At 38.1% G+C, this 20,548-nt stretch overlaps 1 protein-coding gene across 1 annotated transcript in view; it reads right to left on the bottom strand.

Moving 5' to 3' along the window:
* Positions 1-20,548, bottom strand: part of LRP2 (LDL receptor related protein 2) — a 255,109-nt gene that overhangs the window by 69,054 nt on the left and 165,507 nt on the right. Inside the window, exons 42-48 of the mRNA XM_044669095.1 lie at positions 19,733-19,936; positions 18,872-19,114; positions 18,277-18,402; positions 16,812-16,931; positions 14,944-15,075; positions 11,233-11,434; positions 3,006-3,301 (exon numbers count right to left, since the gene is read on the bottom strand). Of these exons, the coding sequence (XP_044525030.1) occupies positions 3,006-3,301; positions 11,233-11,434; positions 14,944-15,075; positions 16,812-16,931; positions 18,277-18,402; positions 18,872-19,114; positions 19,733-19,936 (1,323 nt within the window). The remainder of the gene's footprint in view (positions 1-3,005; positions 3,302-11,232; positions 11,435-14,943; positions 15,076-16,811; positions 16,932-18,276; positions 18,403-18,871; positions 19,115-19,732; positions 19,937-20,548) is intronic.

Below are 20,548 nucleotides of genomic sequence, written 5' to 3'. Positions count from 1 at the left end.
CCTTTTGGTGGAGGCACTAATGAAGCATGAAATGGCCCAAAGATTGGGAGCTGTAGAGAAGAGAAAAAAGAGAAAAAGAGAATTGGATCACCTGCCAAATGTATAATTAGAATTTGAAAAAATGTTTTATTGCTCTTAATGTTGTAAAAAATAGCTAATCACTGGGTATATAGGAGGAACAGGGTAATATTAGAAATTATTTCCTGGATTTTAACATCTATATTTCATAGAATCCTAAATTAAGTTAAAAAAAGATCTCAAGAGATCATTTGCTTTACAAATATTGAGGTCAATTTTTTTCAAATCAAAATGCTAACTGAATAGGATACAGTAGAGTATTTAATTGTTAAAATAGGATAATCTAAAAATTAATAAGCAATTGATTAAATCAAAATCAAATATAGAGTTTTTTGCGACCACAAAAAGTGTGGCTATAAATATTTTCATACAAGTCTGTTTATCTATGATCTCTTTGGGGTACAAACCCAATAATGGTATGGCTGGATCAAAGGGCAGGCATTCTTTAAAAGCCCTTTGAGCATAGTTCCAAATTGCCAGCCAGAATGGTTGGATCAATTCACAACTCCACCAACAATGCATTAATGTCTCAATTTTGCCACATCCCCTCCAGCATTCATTACTCTCCCCTTCTTTCATTTTAGCCAATCTGCTAGGTGTGAGGTGATACCTCAGAGTTGTTTTGATCTGCATTTCTCTAATTATTAGAGATTCAGAACACTTTCTCATGTGCTTATTGATACTTTTGATTTCTTTATCTGAAAATTGCCTATTCATGTCCCTTGCCCATTTATCAATTGGAGAATGGCTTGATTTTTTATACAATTGGTTTAACTCCTTGTATATTTGAGTAATTAGACCCCTGTCAGAGTTTGTTGTTATAAAGATTTTTTCCCAATTTGTTGTTTTCCTTCTGATTTTGGCTACATTGTTTTTGTTTGTCCTTCATTTGGGGAATGGCTGAACAAATTATGGTATTTGCTGGTGATAGAATACTATTGTGCTCAAAGGAATAATAAACTGGAGGAATTCCATGTGAACTGGAAAGACCTCCAGGAATTGATGCAGAGTGAAAGGAGCAGAGCCAGAAGAACACTGTACACAGAGACCAATACACTGTGGTAAAATCGAATGTAATGGACTTCTGTACTAGCAGCAATGCAATGACCCAGGAGAGTTCTGAGGGACTTATGGAAAAGAACGCTACTCACATTCAGAGGGAGAACTACAAGAGTGGAAACAGAAGAAAAACAACTGCTTGAACACTTGGGTTGAGGCGGACATGATTGGGGATGTAGACTCGAAACTACCACACCAATGCAACTATCAACAATTTGGAAATAGGTCTTGATCAATGACACATGTTAAAACCAGTGGAAATACGCATCAGCCATGGGGGGGGGGGGAGAGAAATCGGGGGGGTGAAGGGGAAAGTAAGAGCATGAATAATGTAACCATGTTGACTTTTCTAAAAAATAAATATCAATAAATGCTTTTAAAAAAACAAAAAAATCAAATATAGAAATATCCTCCTTGAAAAGTATATAACCACAGATATTATGATCTAACTGTATGTTAAAATATAGTAATATATGATTTATCACTGTAGGACAAAAGACTAGTTTTTATCATTTACAATTTTGTCCCTCTCCTGAATTACTATAGTACTTTAAGTTTATATCTCACAAATTAGTATTTGATAACAATCTATTTCATATAAGCCTCTCTTGCCAGCTAGACCACATGTTTCTTGACAACAGTGACACTATATTCTATTTTAATTATTAGAATTTCAGTCATTGGTATTTCTTGAGTATTCACTTTGTGCCTCGTATGGTGCTATGTTCCAAATAGAAGAAGCATAATATATAATCCTTAACTTCAAAAAGATTATATTCTAGTTGCAGAGATAAGACCAAAATACTTCAATATATTACAAATGAACCATTGTCTTGTTAGTGCTTGGTACATATTACTAGCTTAATGACACTAACACAGATCTTAACACTCTCCTGCCTCAGGGTCTTCATAAGTAGCTGTAGCATAATCATCATCAATCTCAATATACTCATTATCACCATAATTCATCACAGAAGCAAATACTCTAATGAACTTCAAAATTAATCACAGAGGCAAATCCTCTAACAAAGAACCTCTCCAGATTTAGCTAGATTGGACCTTAGATGGTCAATACACCATCAGCTATTAGACCCCATATTTGAAACATTTCTCGCTTGATAAAATTTGCTGAAGCCTTTACCCTACTGATTGGTACTCTACTTTCAAGACCCAGGACCAACTTCATCCTATATTGAGGTTTCATAGAAGAACTTTAGCGAAGGAAAGCCAACAATATATGAAGCAAAAGAAAGCAAAACCAGACAACAAGGCTATCCTGCAGCATGACAGACTGTCAACTGTCAGGACCAGATTAGACAAACAGAGGAAGTATCATCATCCATAGACTGACAACAAGGTGATTAATTCTTTTCCCAGGAATACTATATAGTCAAGTCCTAATTACTATCGTGCTTGGGCAGTATTGGTCAAATAATGCATTTAATAAACACTGGTTGGTTTAGGAGAAAGTAAAAGAACACCATCCTCAAGAAGATAAAGAATAAGTTGTTCTACTCTTGAATGATGAAATGGCTTATTTATGAAAAATATGGCAGCATGGTGCAATGGAAAGAATGTTGTATTTAGAGTCAGAGGACCTCATTTCTCTGTCATACACTATCTTTAAGACCTTAAACAAATTACTTAACTTCCCCTAGACCCCAGTTGTATCATGAAATGAAGAGACGAGGGGGAAAAAAGACCTCTGAGGATCCCATTCTTCTCTACATCAATGATCTTATGAACCCAAACTATCAGGGAATACTAACCATGTGTTCATTTACCTCGATGCATATGTTAGCAAAACCTATAAGAAACCTCAATTAATCTGGCTGTCTTCCTTTATGCAAAGCCTTTAGAGCACCTACCACATCCTTTCTCATCACTGTTATCACCACAGTCATCTAGATGGTTGCAAATTTGCATCATGTCAATGCAGTTCCCATTGTCACACTTGAATTGATGAGGTGGGCACGTGGCTTCTGGAGTGGTACAAAGATGTTCTAGCTCATCAGACAAATCTCCACAATCATTGTCTCCATCACAGAGGTAAACTTTAGAAATGCACTGGCCATTCTGGCAGGTAAACTGATACTGCTGGCAAGGGGGGTATACGCAGCCTCTCTCGTCGCTGCTGTCACCGCAGTCATTGTGCCTATCACACCTGGGAAATCAGAAACCAGGAAAGAACAATCATCATGATCACAGTGAAAAGGACATCCATTTTTTTTGCAGCATTAAAATTTAAGATGGCAGATTATAATCAGACCGAATATATAAATTTCAAAAAGCATCAACATTTGAATGTGAAAAACAAAATTATCTGCTCATCTATATGTTAAGCAAGATTCCATAGATAAAGCTGTGCTCAGCATAGCTATAGTAAGGTATACCTAGTCATTCATTCTTTAAACTAACATTTACCAAGTGTCCATGATGTGCCTAGGACAAAAACAAAGGTCCTCACCTTCCTTCTATTCCATTGGGAGGGAACAACATATTCACAGATGTGTAAATAATATACATGCAAAGCAAATACAAAATGATTAGGGAAAGGGATAAGAGTGTATTAGTAAACCAAACACACTTCATGGATTAGACTAGTCCTTGAGAAGAAAAAACACTTGAGCTAAGCCTTAAGGAAAGCGAGGTTCAATGTGGCCAAACCCAAGCATCACTCCATTCTGTTCCTATCAAGCAAAGATCTGAGAGGGCAGCAGGGTCATCGTGGACATCACCTGGAACACCCTCCCCATCCAGGAGCAAGTTTTCAAGATCAACAGAGAGCCTGAAAAGATGCCTCCATGCCAAAGCAAGGCTCGCACTTGCCCATCCCTGTGGCCCTAACCTTGATAGGTGAGAATTCATGCTCTCTTCTACTCTCATTCTGAAAATGGCAATCAAGCCCCCATTACCATTCCTGGAAAGAACCTGGTGGTCATTTGCCCCATGCCTCCAGTCTCCATTGCCTTTGATTTCTCTGTCCTAAATTCTCCTCCTTGGACCCATTCCATATATGTGCAATTTCCCCCACTAGATGGTAAGCTCCTTAAGGACAGGAGTGTCTTGCTGGCTCATGTTTGGAACTCTGGCACATAATATAGTGCATTAAACATAGTAAGCCATTAATGATTGCTTTGTCATTCATTCATTTATTCAATAGGCATTGAAAGTAGAAGACGACCCATGAAAACCAATGACAAAATCAAACTCAGTAGATGTCACAGTTTTATCTGGGTCCAACTCTTTCAGTGGTAGTAGTGGTGGTGGTGGTGGTGGTGGTGGTGATAAAAAAATAACAAAACAACAACAATACTAATAGTTAGCATTCCTCTGTGCCAGGCACTGTGCTAGGTGCTTTAAAAATATTATTTCAGTGTGCTAGGTGCTTCACAAATATTCAGGGGCTGCTAGGTGGCTTAGTGGATGGAGAACAAAGCCTGGAAATGGGAGGGCCTGAGTTCAAATCTGACCTCAGATACTTCCTAGATGTGTGAGACATTTAACCCTCATTGCCTAGCCCTCTTCTGCCTTGAAACCAATACTTAATAGCAATTCTAAAACAGAAGATAAGGGTTCAAAAAAAAAAAATATATATATATATATATATATATATAATCTCATTTGATCCTCATGACAACCCTGGAAGGTAGGTGCTATTATGATCCTCATCTTACAGTTTAAAAAATTGAGGCAAACATTAAATGATTTGTCCAAGGTCACAAAATTAGTGTTGGAGGAGAGATCTTCCTGACTCCAGAACCAGCACTCTGTCCAATAGCCACCTAGCTGCCTCCATCACTGACATAACACTGTCAATTGTGTCAATACCTACACATAGAGCATAGTTATAAAGACAATGTGTGATCAAATTAAAACAGTATGGATCCTCTCGAAATGGTAGAATGGAAGGATGAGATTTGTGCAAGGGGGATGGGACAAAAGGAGCGAGAAGAAGGCAGTTGGTGACAGTTACTGACAGTTGAGAGACCAGAAGGAATTCTGGGAAATTCTCCGGGGAAAGAAGGAGAGGAGAGGAAGAGAGGGCTTCAGGCGGAGGATTGGGAAGAGAGAGGAGGTGGACATTCCAGCTTGGATCCAGTCCTGAGGGCTTCCTGAGGATCTTTCTTTGGAAATTGAAACCCTGATTCACTGATCAAAGCCATTCCTTTGCATCTCACCCATCAAGACTTCAACCATGAAGTCAGCTAAGTTTTTGGACTCCATTTTGGGAGCGATCTCTTTGTCTCCTTCACCCATAACCCAACCTTGCTGAGAGACCCTTTCCAGTCTAACTTACAATTATAGAAATAGGAAATAGAAATAGAAACAGAAGGAGAAGGGGCGAGGGGAGACACTTAGGAGTGGAAACCCCAAAAGGTTCCTACCCAAGTGACGGACCCCATAGAAATAGAGAAGAGGGCACCGCAAAATCCCTCTGCCCTTCACCCCTTTCCCCAATCCCTGAATTGTGAATAATAAAAGCCATTCATTAGTCAGATAGCATTCCAGAGTACTTGAAAGACAACAAGGGAGAGGGGAACCCCAGCTTGATCTGGCTGCCTCCATCTTGAAGCCAGACCACCTGCTGTGAAGTTGACTGACCTTGGGGGAGATTTGTGTAAACCCCTCCCTCATTCAGAATTGGATTGGGGTACCACATACCTCATCTTATAGGGAAGCTTTGCCCCCATCTCCTGTGAGGTGGCATGAACATCCAGGTCACCCAGTTTCAGGGTAACACCCCCTCAAAGTCTTCCAGAGTATATTTGACAACAGGGGAGAACTGGAAGAGAGACTGACCTCATAGACTCTCTCTCTATCTCCCCCTCTATCATAACATTGGTTATTGGCTCTCTTTATTTTAACAAGAAGCATTTAACTGATTTCTATATGACTTGAAGGAATAGATCTTTTCCTTTTTCTAACTCAGATACAACCCAGAAAGGAAGAAAAGGTCAGTTAAGGAAACATATTGCCAGACTCTTTAATTCTCCATATCAATTTATCTCTGTAAAAGCAAGCTGTTCATGACTGACTCTCATCCCAATTCTTTAACTGCATCAGTTATGAGCCAAAAGAAGAATCAATTAAAAGAAAAAGATTTCCCAATATGCGACTCTAAAAACACAAGGAAACAAGACCTCCCAATTCACTTTTGGTATTTCTCCAAGCATCCAAGTGGATTCATATTACTAGCACACTTTCCAGAAACTACTAGTACTCCAGGGGAGGAAAATTCTGAACCATTTTAAACACTATTACATGGATGATCTGAGGAGTGGCAGGCCTTCTACAGTTTATGACCCAGGGCAAAACCAATTCAAAATCCTTCAGCCAGCAGATAAGAAAAGAAAAGGCAATAGGAATGGATAGGAACAGAGGTAAGTAATAAGAATAAAAATGAAGGAAATCTACAGTGAAGTTAGAAAGAAAGCAAGTCTAGTAACTTTGAACATAATTAGGTCCGCCTGTAATATCACCTCTGGGAAACTATGTTCCAAGGTGTTTATATAGCTCAGATTAATCATGTTAAATATTTATGTGCCAGGAACTATGTCAAATATAAAGGAAGACAACTTGTAGCTTTAAAAACACAAAAATTTAACATATAAAATGGAGTAGCTACATGGGAAAAAATTACATGTAAAAGGTGGATATGTACACATGTGTAGGTTTTATTCATTCAATATGTATTTATTAATTACTTGCTAAGCATCAAACTCTGTGAATGGGTCCTATGGGGGAAATGGATCACAGAATCTCAGAGGCCATCTAGTCTAATCCATCTCTGCAGTGTCTCCCCTCTTCAACATACTTCCTAAATCCATTCTTTACAAAAAGCCCTTCAGTGAAAGGCAACCTACTACTTTTCTTTTAAAACCTTTACCTTCTGTCTTAGAACTGATTCTAAATACCAGTTCCAAGGCAGAACAACAGTAATAGCTAGGCAATTGGGCTTAAGCAAATTGTCCAGGGTCATGAAGCTGGGATGTGTCTGAGGGCAAATTTGAACCCCCGACCTCCTGTCTCCAAGCTTGGCATTCTATCTACTGATCCACCTAGCCACCCTAAGGAATTCACTACTTCCCAAGAACCTTGTTCCATTTTTAAATAGCCTGTTTCTCCCACCCGTTGCTCCGACTTCCACAGAACAAATCCCTCTTCTACATGATTTCCTTCAAGGCAAATAAGAAATTAAGATTAACAACAGTCTTTCCCCGAAGGGAGCTTATAGGCTGGCAGGAGAAATGAGGCATGTACATAAATGGCGAGAATGCAGTGTAAGGTCAATGAGCATTTATTAAGCTGGATGCCAGTTTATGCACAAGAAAAACAAAAGGACAGTCCCTGCCTGCATGGAGCTCACAAGGAAAATATATGTGCCAAAAGGAAAGTAGTAAACAAGCTGATGAGAAATTGTGAAGCCTGATGAAAAAGAGCCCAAGATTTGTAAATAAAAGACCAAAGTTCAAATCTGAACTCTGCCATATATTAACCATACAGTCTTGAACAAAGCCCTTCATGTCTCTTGGACCCAGGTTCCTCATCTGTAAAATGAAGAATTGTACCAGATGATGTCTAAGGTCTCTTCCAACTCTCAATCACTTCAGAACATCCAGCCGGATCACTTAGAGAGCACTCCACCAAGGAGATGGCATATGAATTGGGTTTAGCAACACAAGTGGATTTAGTTTTTTTAATTTATTACATTAAGTCCCCAGGAATCTCCCTTCCTCCTCTCTCTTCCTCTCACCAGAGAAGCCATTATAGGTAGGATTTCAATAGGTAGAGAAAAAGAAAGCATTCCAAGGAAAGGAAAAGGCTGAAGCAAAAATCACAGTGGCAGGAAAACCCAATACAGGTTCCTTATCAGTGAATCGTAGCAGAAGAAAAGGTTGAAGAAGTGGTTTAGGACCAAATTGTAGAGGTCTTTGAATGCAAGAAGAGTTTTTTTTTGAGCAAGAGAAAAACAAGATCAGAGCAATGCTATATGGATATGATACAACAATAACAGGACAATTTATGAAGTACCAAGTGCAATAAAGTATACTATTACTAATAATAGTACTTATATATTGCTTTAAGGCAGGGATTCCCAAAGTGGACACCACTACCCCCTGGTGGGTGCTGCAGTGATCCAGGGTAGGGCGGTGATGGCCACAGGTGCATTTATCTTTCCTATTAATTGCTATTAAAATTTTTAAAAATTAATTTCCAGGGGGCTAAGTAATATTTTTTTCTGGAAAGGGGGTGGTAGGCCAAAAACGTTTGGGAATCACTGCTTTTAGGTTTTCAAAGCCTTTTGCATACGTTATCACACTTGATTCTTACAACCTCTTAGTGTTATTATTATTCCCATTTTACAGATGGGGAAGTGAGACTGAGAGAGGTTAAATAACTTGTTTGAGGTCATAGAACTAGTGTCAGAGGTGGGATTCAAACCTCGTCTTTCTGACTCCAATTCCAGCATTCTTTCCACTACCTATCTGCTTCTGCTAAAATGAGGAAAATGCAGTACAGAGAAGATCACATCTCTGCCCTTAAGAAAATATAAAGGCTACTACAAGTAGTATGCAGTATGGCTTAAATGAAGGTCAAATTAGAGAAAAGAAGGCCAATTAGAAAGCAAATGAAATATGTATCTGAGTTATATTTGCATATGTCAACATGAAAAAGAATGGATTCCAGAGCCATGGACATTTCAAGTGAAGAATGAGCATCATTTGGTGACTGTGTGTAATGGTGTAAAAGTGAAAGATGGGTGAAAAACAATTGAGGTTTCTATAGCCCAAGTGAATGGGACAATAGTGCATGCTGCCATTCATTCACCTAAGCATGCTTACTGAGAAAAGGAAAGGTGTCAACCAAGAGATGCAAATTCATAGTGCAAAAGAGAAGAGATTGGGGCAACTGGGTAGCTCAGTGGATTGAGAGTCAGGCCTAGAGACGGGAGGTCCTAGGTTTAAATCTGGCCTCAGACACTTCCCAGCTGTGTGACCCTGGGCAAGTCACTTGACACCCATTGCCCACCCTTACCACTCTTCCATCTATGAGCCAATACACAGAAGTTAAGGGTTTAAAAAAAATTTTTTTTAAAAAGAGAAGAGATTGTTGGTGGAGTCAGGTGCTAGTGGACATGGGAGAGTTTCCAAAGGTCCACTTCTGGATGTAAAGAAATAAGCACTAGACACAGGATTAGAAGAGATGGTTTGGAATCATTGTCTGCTTATTAATTGATTGACTCTGACCTCAGGGAAGCTCACTAGTACTCAGTTTCCTCATCTGTTAAATGAGGATGAACTCTAAAGACCAATCCATATTTAAATCCTAAGATCATCAGGAATTGGAGACAAAAACCAAACCAAAACAAAACAAAACCACTGTTTTGAGGCAGATAGGTGGCGGACAGGAAGACCTTGAGTTCAAACCCATCCTGTGGGACACTGGACAAGTCATTTAACCTCTATCTACCTCAGTTTCCTCAACTGTAAGACTTGTATAGTAATAACACTTACCTCTCAGAGTTGTGAGTATAAAATGAGAAAATGTTTATAAAAAGTTTTGCAATCCTTAAAATGCTACATAAATGATAATAATAATAATAACTATTATTATAAGCAGATATTTAGGAACAGGGGGCAATGATCTATAATTTCTTTTTTTTATTTCATTTCTGTTTAACATTCTTTTCTTTTTAAATTTTGAGATCTAGATTCTCTCCCTCCCCTACTCACTGAGAAGACATATAATTTCATTTTTATAAGGAATTCCCAAAGAAGGGGCTCCATATAACAATGCAGATTAGAACCTGCTCTTCAATTTTCAAGCTTAGAAAGCTCCCTGGAGCACTAACTTGTCAAACAACCTGCTCAGAACCACAAAATCAGTATGTGTCAGAGGTCTCCCTGGCTCCAAGACTAATCTCTATCTGCCAGAGCAAGCCAGCAGGAGAGAGTAATGAATGTTGGAGGGGATGTGGCAAAGTTGGGACATTAATGCATTGCTAGTGGAGTTGTAAACTGTTCCAACCATTCTGGATGGCAATTTGGAATTATGCCCAAAGAGTGATAAAAGAATGCCTACCCTTTGATCCAGCCATAGCATTGCTGGGTTTGTACCCCAAGGAGATCATAGATAAACAGACTTATACAAAAATATTTATAGCCTCACTTTTTGTGGTGGCAAAAAACTGGAAAATGAGGGCATGCCCTTCGATTGAGGAATGGCTGAACAAATTGTGGTATATGCTGGTGATGGAATACTACTGTGCTCAAAGGAATAATAAACTGGAGGAATTCCATGTGAACTGGAAAGACCTCCAGGAACTAATGCAGAGTGAAAGGAGCTGAACCAGAAGAACATTGTACACAGAGACTGATACACTGTGGTAAAATCGAATGTAATGGACATCTGTACTAGCAGCAGTGCAATGACTCAGGACTATTCTGAGGGATTTATGGAAAAAAACACTACCCACATTCAGAGGAAGAACTACAGAAGAGAAAACACAGAAGAAAAACAACTGCTTGAACACTTGGGTTGATGAGGACATGATTGGGGATGTAGACCGGAAACAACCACACCAATGCAACTATCAATAATATGTGAATAAGTCTTGATTGATGACATGTTAAAACCAGTAGAAATGCACATTGGCTGTGGCGGGAGAGTTTGAGGGGGTGAAGGGGAAAGTAAAAACATAAATCATGTAACCATGGAAAATTTTTCTAAAAATAAAAAAATTTCTATAAAATAAAATAAAAAAATAAAAGAAGTCATAAAAGTCTGAATCAGATTGATGACATTATAAGAGAGGATGGAAAAAGACATGTAGAGAGACTGACACAGAAAAGAGAAGTTGAGGAAAGTGAGTCTGATAGCCTTAAACTCCATTCATAGAGTGGGAAGAAGGCGAGGAGGACATCTGCAAAAAGTAGGAGGGACGGTAGCCAGACTTGAAGATAATGAATAAAGTTTAGAGCAGTTTCATTGGGGAATATGATAGTGTATCATCCAAAGAAAAATAAAAGAACTTCTCAGCATTACAAAGGATCTGACTGAAGCTTATCTCATACCAAAACCAAAACCAACCTGTAAGAGTTCCGGATGCACAGTCCATTGCTACAGGTGAATTCATTTTCCGTGCAATTTCTCCTGGTGCAATTCTGATGTTCATCATACGCATCACTGCAATCTGCATCTCCGTCACAGATCCAGGCTCTGGGAATGCACCTTCTGAGAGGAGGCCGGTTGTTAACACACGTAAATTCAGAACGGGTGCAGTTGCGGGCAGCTGAAACCAAAGCACATTCAGACAATCACATATCTTGTGAAAAATTATTCCTATTCAATTTGTTTGCTTCTTCCCTTTGACTTAAGGTAGCAGAAATTTCATATAAATGGGAGAAAAGATGACAAAACACAATCTATAGAAATTATAGATTAGTTTTTAAAAATGTCTTTTCAATTGCTTGAATGAAAGATGTGATTTATCACATTTTATTCATTTATTCACTCCACTCAATAAATATTTATTGTGCACCTACTGCAGACAAAGCAGTGCCCAGGTGGATAAAACAGATAAGGATACATTAGATAGATTCCTTATCCCCAATTTCTAATTTAACAAAAAATTAAAAATTATGCTGTACATTTTACATCAGTCAACAAACATGTATTAACTTCCTTTAAAATGCCAAGGGCTATGCTTAGAACTCAGGATACAAAGTTAAAAATGAAAAAATCATTGCCCTCAAGAAGCTTACATTCTACTCATGAGAAAGAACACTATCCACATCAAGAGAAAGAACTGTGGGATTAGAAACACAGAAGAAAAACATATGATTGATCACGTGACTCAATAGGGATAGGATTGGGGATATTGACTTTAAATGATCACTGTACTGCAAATATGAATAATACGGAAATGGGTTTTGAACACGATACATGTAAAACCCAATGGAATTGCTCTTTGGCTCTGGGAGAGGGTAGGGAGGAAGAGAAGGAAAGAACATGAATCATGCAACCATGGAAGAATATTCTCAATTAATTAAATAAAAAAATTTTAAATTTAAAAAAAAGAAGCTTATATTCTAGCACGGTAAGCTCTGATAGAAAGCAAAACCCAGCAGAATTGCTCATTGGTACAGGAGAAGGGAGGGAAGAAGGGAGGGAAAGAACATGAATCATGTGACCATGGAAAAATATTCTAAATTAATTAATTAAATGAAATTTTTCAAATAAATAAAAAAGAAAGCAGAGCATACCTTTTGCTATATAAGAGCACAGAACATCTACCTTATAGAGGCACTATATAATCAAAATGAATACAAGATAATGTGGGGTGGGAGAGTCATTCATGGTTGATGGGATCAGAAAAGGCTTCATGTAGAAAGAAGAAATTCAACTGCCTTTTGAAGTAAGCAAAATAGTTTTAGATGTGGAGGTGAAGAACTAACCCCCGACCCACTGCTTCATTCTAGTCAGGGGGAACAATCATTGAAAAGGCACAGATACAGGCATTGGAACATTGTAGGTTCAATAAAATCAATCTCAATCTGTCTGGGCTACAGACTTTGGGAAAGAGAGAAAGGCATTACAAGGTGGGAAAACTAGGTTGTGACTTGGCTGTGAAGAGTTTTAAAGGCCAAACAGAGGAATTTATTTGATCCTAAAGGCAAGAGCAAACTACTAGAGTTTACTGAGTAGGACTGTAATATAACTTTACCTGTGCCTTAGGAAAATTAATGGCAGCTATGAGGAAGGTGGATTGGAATTCAGGAGATTTAAGATGGGGAATCCAAGTAAGATGCTACTGCAATAATCCAGGCATGAGGTGATGAGGGCCTGGATTAGGATAGTGATCATTTGAGTTAGAAGAGGGGCTGGATGAAAGTAGAAATGGAAAAGTACACTGCTTAGATTACATTTAATGCTCATGATATCTCTAGAAAGTAGGTAGTAATGATATCTATATAATACCTTCTAGTATGCAAAGAACTTTTCATACATTATTGGATTTTAGCCTTATAACAACTCCATGAGTGGGGATAGGTTTTATTATCATCATTTTGCAGATGAAATTAAGTCCCTTACTCATGATCAACCATTTGATAAGCATCAAAAATAGTATTTGAACCCAAGCCTTCTTGCCTCTAAGTTCAGCACTCTATCTCATGGACCACATTGACCTAGATGGGTCAAAGTATGGTTATATCCAAAGAACCTGAAGTTAATCAAGATTAAGTAATTTGTCCCATATCACACAAAGTGGTGGTGGGGAGGGAAGAATAAGAATTTGTATTGTACCTACTATGTGCGAACCATTATGTTGAGCAGTTTTGCAAGTATTACCTTACTTTATCCTTACTACAACTCTTCAAGGTAGTTGTTATTATTATCCCCATTTTAAAGTTGAAGAAACTGAGGCAAACAGAGGTTAAGAGTCTTGACACAGGATCACAAAGCTAATAAATGACGTTGAATTTGAACTTCTTGACTCCAAGCCCAAAACTTTATCTGTTGTATCACTTAAGCCTGCTAGAAGTAGTAAAGCTGAGATTCAAACCCAGGTCTTCTTATTATAAGTCTATGTTCTTTTTGCAACCCTATGACTCCATTCCAAAATAATCTACAAAATTTGTAGCAAAATACTCCTTTACCCCAAAATATTTCAGCACAATATTAAATAATAAGGTATCCCATAGAAGTGGGGCACATGGATGGCACAATTGATAGAGTGCCATGCTGGAGTCAAGAAGGCCTGAGTTCAACTCTGGCCTCAGATGCTTACTAGTTGTGTGATCCTGGGTAAGTCACTCAACCCTTTTTGTCTCAGTATCCTTATCTATAAAATCAGCTAGAGAAGGAAATGGCAAACCACTCTAGTATCTCTGCCAAGAAAACCATAAATGGAGTCACAAAAAGTTGAAATAACTGAATAACAACAAAAATCCCCATAGAAGCAGAGTAGGTGGGAGAATTATCACCAATCAAGAGCTGTTGGAAACTCTGAAACCAAATGGCTTCACAGGAAAAAAAGGAGTTTTTAGCATGTTTTCTTGATCTCCAAGAAAGAAAAAGATAAAGTTATTTTATTCATTCTAGTTGTTGATTGCTTTAGACTGAATAAACAGTATGCCAGGATCATTTCACAGGCCCTGCCCAACATCTTCAGTTTTATCTCATCTGAATTTGAACTATAGACCCCAATAATTTTACCCAAGAGGGACTCATAGGTTTTGTTGGACCTGCAGAACCCCTGTGAACACTCTTATGAACTTTCTATTTTGGAATAGGACTCTCTTGAGACCTAATGACCAGCATTCCAATTTTCTTTTGATATTCAATGGGAAAATCTGCCTTTTCATTTAGAAACAGAGACACATAGAAGGAATAGCCTCCCTTTTTTCCCTCCCAACAGAGTACAGCTTCAAGCCAAATGATGAAATTTTGAATTGCAGATTTATTGGCAATATTGTTCCTAAAGTAAGACTCAGAGTTGTCTTTATCTGCTCTAGAAATTAATGTCTTATTAAGTCACCTCCATTTAGGAAATTACTTGCACTGACTTAAGTGCACCAGAGATAAATTAATTCAGGGTTACTTTTTTTAATTATTTTAAAGCATTTAAGTAGAGCACACAAATAATTATAGAATTAAATGCAAAGACAAAATTCTGACACGTTCATTCAATTAAAAAGAAATATCTCTTAAGCATCAAGCTGACCAAAGATGAAAAGGCCACTCAGCATTATTTCCAGGGCCTAAAACCCTGCAATGGATGAAATTTAGTCTACATACCACAGTTATGTCTTTGATCCTCATCACTCATATCCCCACAGTCATTGTCACCATCACAGATCCATGTGCTTGGGATACACCTGCCATCATCACATCGGAATTGGTCCGCTGAACAAGTCCTCGCGTGAGACACTGCAAAATGAATAATTTTGCTTGGTGAGATCAGATTAAAGAAGTCTGGTTTCTAGAAGTCTTCAGAAAAGTAGACATTGATAGATCCAACATTGGGAAACAGGAGTGTCAAAACTAGGCTGTCAGTTCTCATTCTCTAAAACTGTGTTATTCATTATGCAATTGTACTTCCCTAACTTTCTATTGCCTCTGAGGTTACCTAATTTGATGATAAGCCATCAGATCAACTTGCTCTCTGAATTAGGGACAGCTAGATGCACAGGGAATGGAGTCGTTGGCCTGAAGTCAGAAAAATATGAGTTCAAATCCCACCTTACTTACTAGCCGTGTGACCCTGAGGAAGTCATTTGTCCTCTATTTGTCCCAGTTTCCTCAACCTCAAAATGGGGATTGTAATAATATCATCTCCCTCACAGAATTGTTATGAGGATCAGATGAGATGAAATTTGTAAAATACTTAGCACAGTGCCTGGCACGTAGTAAGTACTATATAAATATCACCTGCTAGTATTACTGATATTTTTATTATTACTATTATTATTATTCCAAATTATATCCTTTGATCTCAGTAAGATGATAAAGTACAATTATAATGACAAACTAGAATGGAAATGGAATGGAAAAAACCAGGAACAAATTGTTCAGTTGAATAAATCTCTTTGTTGGGTATCTGGATGATGCAGTGGATAGAGTGCCAGGCCTGGAGTCATGAAGTCTCATCTTCTTGAGCTCAATTCTGGCCTCGGACTCTTATTATCTGTGTAATTTTGGTCAAGCCACTTAACCTTATTTGCCTCCATTTCCTCATCTGCAAAATGAGCTGGAAAAGAAAATGTCAAACCACTCGAGTGTCTCTGCCAAGAAAAGAGCAAATAGGATCACAAAGAGTAGGACAACAACATAAAAAAAAGCTCTTTGTAGAGAGAGACATTTCTTGGGACATGCCTGTAAAATCTCTTTTAACTAAACAGTTCCTCATCCTTAGGAATTTACTAGTGAGTCTGGGAAAATGCAATCAGACTTTATGTTGTTCATTTGCCTTTTCAATTAATTGTGACTAGATGGCATCTGTGTGGCACAGCATACTTTTCACCCACATATGTTATTTCATTTGAACCTCTCAACAAGTCTAAAACAGGGCTAAAATAGGTATTATTTTCCCATTTTAATAGATGAGCAAATAGAGGCTCAGAAGTTACATGATTTGTCAGTAAATAAATTAGTAAGTGGTCAGGATTCAAACCCAAGTTTTCTGGCATCAAATCTAATTCTCTTTTCTTCCTGTTAACATTTCAGAGTTAGAAAAAGAGCTTAGCAGGCAGCCTCAAGTACCAGAACCTTAGACTGGCCACACAAATACTGTAACTAAGAGAAATAGCCATTGAAGTCTTTCTAAAGCAGAGGTTCTTAACCTGTAGACAGTGAACATTTATAAATTCTGTCTTGATGACTGTCCTTGATCAGTCATTTTTCAGTCATATCTAACCCCTTTCAGGGAATTTTGGCCAAGACACTGGAGTGGTTTGTCATTTCCTTCTCCAGCTCATTTTACAAATGAGGAAATAGATAAACTAGGTATTAAAGGACTTTTTAATGGGCCACATGGCTAGGAAGTGTCTGAGGCCACGTTTGAAACCAAGACTCCCCCCTCCTCCCATCTCTGGACCTGGCTCTCAATCCACTGAGCCACCTGGATGCTTCCCCATAATACTTTTTGAGTTTGATTCCTTTCTTACCACAAGAAAGAGGTTCATCAGAGCCATCAGCACAGTCTACTCCTTGATCACAGTACCAGTGAGCAGGAATACAGCGCCCAGATGTACAACGGAACTCATTGCTGGTGCAAGTCAGAGAGACTACAGGAAGGAGAGAAGATAAAACCTATGAATGAAACACAAGCTTGTTGCTCAGAATTTTTGCCCACCCTGTCTGTCTACATCATTATATCAACACAGCTTCTAATATACTTCTATGTCTGTTGGTGGTAAAATGGAAAAATATGAAGGCTACGATATATGCTGTAAGCCTAGTGGGGGTAGGCAAGTCACTCCTTTCATCCATTCTCAAATAACAGACCCCTTGAACTAGATATATATTTGCCTCTTAACTCAGATTCCTTTCCTGAGTCTCTTCTCCCAGATGCTAGGCAGATATAGTAAGTACCTGCCCTGATTTTTATAGCTGGGCATCAATGAACTTGCAGGGCTTATTCCAACCTGAAGCAATTTCTTGACCCAATACCACCCATGAGATAGGGTGATTGGTCAGAGAGATATTAATAAGGCAGCAGAAAGACCAAAAATAGCTGTATTCATCCTGTCTCCTCCCGACTTGTACCTGTATTCCTGATTCACTTCATCTATGTGATTCTTCCATTGTGAACTTTTGTGCTTTTATACTTAGACTTTGACCAGAAGGGCAGATTAATTAGGAAATTATACATTACAGATCTATTTAAATTTTTATTCTCAAGAATAATTGATGCTTAAAGAAGGCCTTCTAACTTGGGTTAACCAAAATGTATAATTTTTATTTCTGGAAACTCTTATCAAAAAGTGTTTGGTGGATGCTGCTATCTGTCAAGAAATATGCTAGCATAAAGGAAGACCTGGCTTCAAAATTAGCCTCAGATACTTCCTAGCTGTGTGACCCTTGACAAATCACTTAACCCCATTTGCCTACCCCTTGTCATTCTCTGTTAGTTGTTACTAAGAATTTTTTAAAAAGAAAGAAAGAAATATATTCATTTATAAAATGTAAAAAGTTACTCATTTACCAGTGGTCAATTCAATGCTTACTAAAGGGGTTTAAGGTACTCTCAAGAGTATTTGTATTTTACTAAAGAATTCTTAAAAACCAAAAATTCTTAAGAATCGATTTTAGGATTATTTTTATCTTTTAATATGAGATAGTTGAAAACAATAATACCTTTGAATCTTAGAGAAATGAATCTCAGAAGTGAAATAGTAGAAGCTGAGGCACTAAGATAGGGCACTGGAGGAAAACTTGGGAATGTGGGAAGGGAAGGAAAATTTTGGTCTTCACATAAGCAGTGCTCCACTCTATTTTCTAATGGAGCCACTTCTAAGATGACAATTTTATGGGCAATTCTAAAATGAAATTTAATTCTTTCAATTATGTTGTGAAATATAAATCATAACTCCCTCAAAATTGAATGTGAATAAAACACTGAAAACTCACCACAATGAGTGGGACTCTCGTCACTCATATCTCCACAATCATTATCTCCATCACAAAGATAAGTTCGAGGAATACAAATATTTGTGTTCTGACATTTTGTAAATCCAGACTGGCAAGTTCGATCAGCTTGAAATGTTAAAAAGGAAAGAAGACTAAATTTAGATCACTTCCAGCCTACTAAGCCACAATATGCAACAAAACAAAAATTGTATGTTTTTGTAACAACAAATTATAGAACTTGCTTCATCTAAAAAGATGTTTTCTCAACACCCATCACAACAGAAAGAACAGAGAACAGCATAAGAAATGGAGCTAATCTTGGCTCTGCTATTAACTCTTTGTATAACCTCAAACAAGTCACTTCATTTCTCTAGACCTCAATTTGCTCTTCCATAAAATGAAAAGGTGGCTAGGGACGCTATTGGAGGAATGCTATTGAAAGGAGGTGGGGGAGAGGGTAGGGAGAAAAGACGTAAGTGTAAAAAATATTCAATAAACAATACTTATGTCCAATAACTAGGGAGAAGTTGGTTTTATCTCATGTATTCTAATATTCCAAATCCTCAAGCATCACAGGTGTTTATGATGGACTTACGGCAGTTCCTCTCATCTGTGGTGCCATTATCATAGCAGTTATTGATACCATTGCAGACATAGTCCAGGGATATGCACCTCCCATTGTTGCAAGCAAACTCTGTGTTGGAGTCACAAGTTCGGAATAAGCATCCTGCCTCATCACTATTGTCTCCACAGTCATTGTAGTGATCACAGCGATAATGGTAAGGGACACAGCGCCCATTGCCACAGGTGAAGGCTGTTGGCTGGCAAGTGTGAAATGCTAGGGAGAAGGAGAAAAGATTCAAGGGATGTATTCACTAATGCAGCATCCTAGTTTATAGAAGAAAAAAAAGGCACTCAAAGAAGTCTGACTGAAAGTTTTGGGGTTTATCTTTCAGAACAAAGACTGCTGCAAAATAGGTTATATGCAAAGTAGAAAGCATCTTGAATTAGGAATATTATTACCTAAAAACCAAATCAAGTAGGATAAAAAGAAGTTATTCCCCTTTCTTTTGCCATCATTCCTCTCAAGATACACCTATCTCAATCCCAGAAAAACAAGCAGTATGAAGGCAGCTTTTCTTAGGAAGAAAAGGAGACAATCATTGACCTCACAACTCACAGAAAGCCATCTGTATTTTATGTACCATATTATTCTTGAGGATGGAAATGGAAACCAGAGAAAGATTCCCAAAGGAATGCAACACTGGGGACGTTTTGCCTCTCATATTATATAAATTCTTTAGGGCTGTACTAAAGATATAATAGTAACATTTCCATCCTAAATCTAATATCTCAGCACAATAAATCTTGATACTCAACCTCCTAATGCTATCATATCCCAGCATTTAGAATTCCTGCAAGCTACCTTCCTGGCAGAGGGACAAAAGGGTCTTACCACAGACACTCTCCAACTCATCGCTGCCATCCCCACAGTCATTGTCATTGTCACACTTCCATCTCTCTGAGATGCATCGCCCATTGAGACATGTGAACTGTACCCCTTCACATCTTGTCCCATTGTCTGTAATGCAGTGTTTGTTGCTATTTGCTAAATACCAGCGTCCTCCAGATGGGCACTGACACTCAGCACCATTGGGACCTGCAGAAAGTTAGACCAGAAAGAAATAAAAGACAAGGATGCCAAAGGATTCCCATTTCCATTCCAAAACACGTTTGCATGAACACTCACACAAAGTAATCAGAGTGGACTTCACTAGACTAATTATTTGAATTTGCATACAGAGTCAGTGTGAAAAGAGTACTGTACCCAGACCCCAAGAACCAGGGTTTGCACTCCCACCTCTGCCAGGTACAACTGGTGTGAACTCAACTCTCTGGGCATGGATTTCCTCATTTGTAAAATAATGGACTACATGGCTTCCTTGGTCTCCTCCAGCTGCATGTCTGTGATCCAATGGTCCTAAGGTTTACAAGGTATTTTTTCTCATAATACTCTGAAGTATGAAGTCTAAATATTTTTATCCCTGTTTTACAGATAAGGAAACATCTGGTCACATGGCTAGTGTCAGCACTGAGATGTAGACCCAAGTCTGCTGATCCCAAAGTCAAAGTTCTTGGTCTTCAGATTTCCAAGTCTAATGATCTTTCACTTATGTATCCTACTGTCTCAGTAGGTCTGCATACCTTAAATAGAATAACAATTTCCTGCATTTTGATTCGTTTTATTCGCATATAAAGAACCTTAGACTAA

The sequence above is a fragment of the Gracilinanus agilis genome, chromosome 3 (assembly GCF_016433145.1).
Source record: "Gracilinanus agilis isolate LMUSP501 chromosome 3, AgileGrace, whole genome shotgun sequence".
Lineage (NCBI taxonomy): Eukaryota > Metazoa > Chordata > Mammalia > Didelphimorphia > Didelphidae > Gracilinanus > Gracilinanus agilis.
Note: the sequence above shows the minus strand (reverse complement) of the source record. Positions and strands in the feature narration are given on the sequence as shown.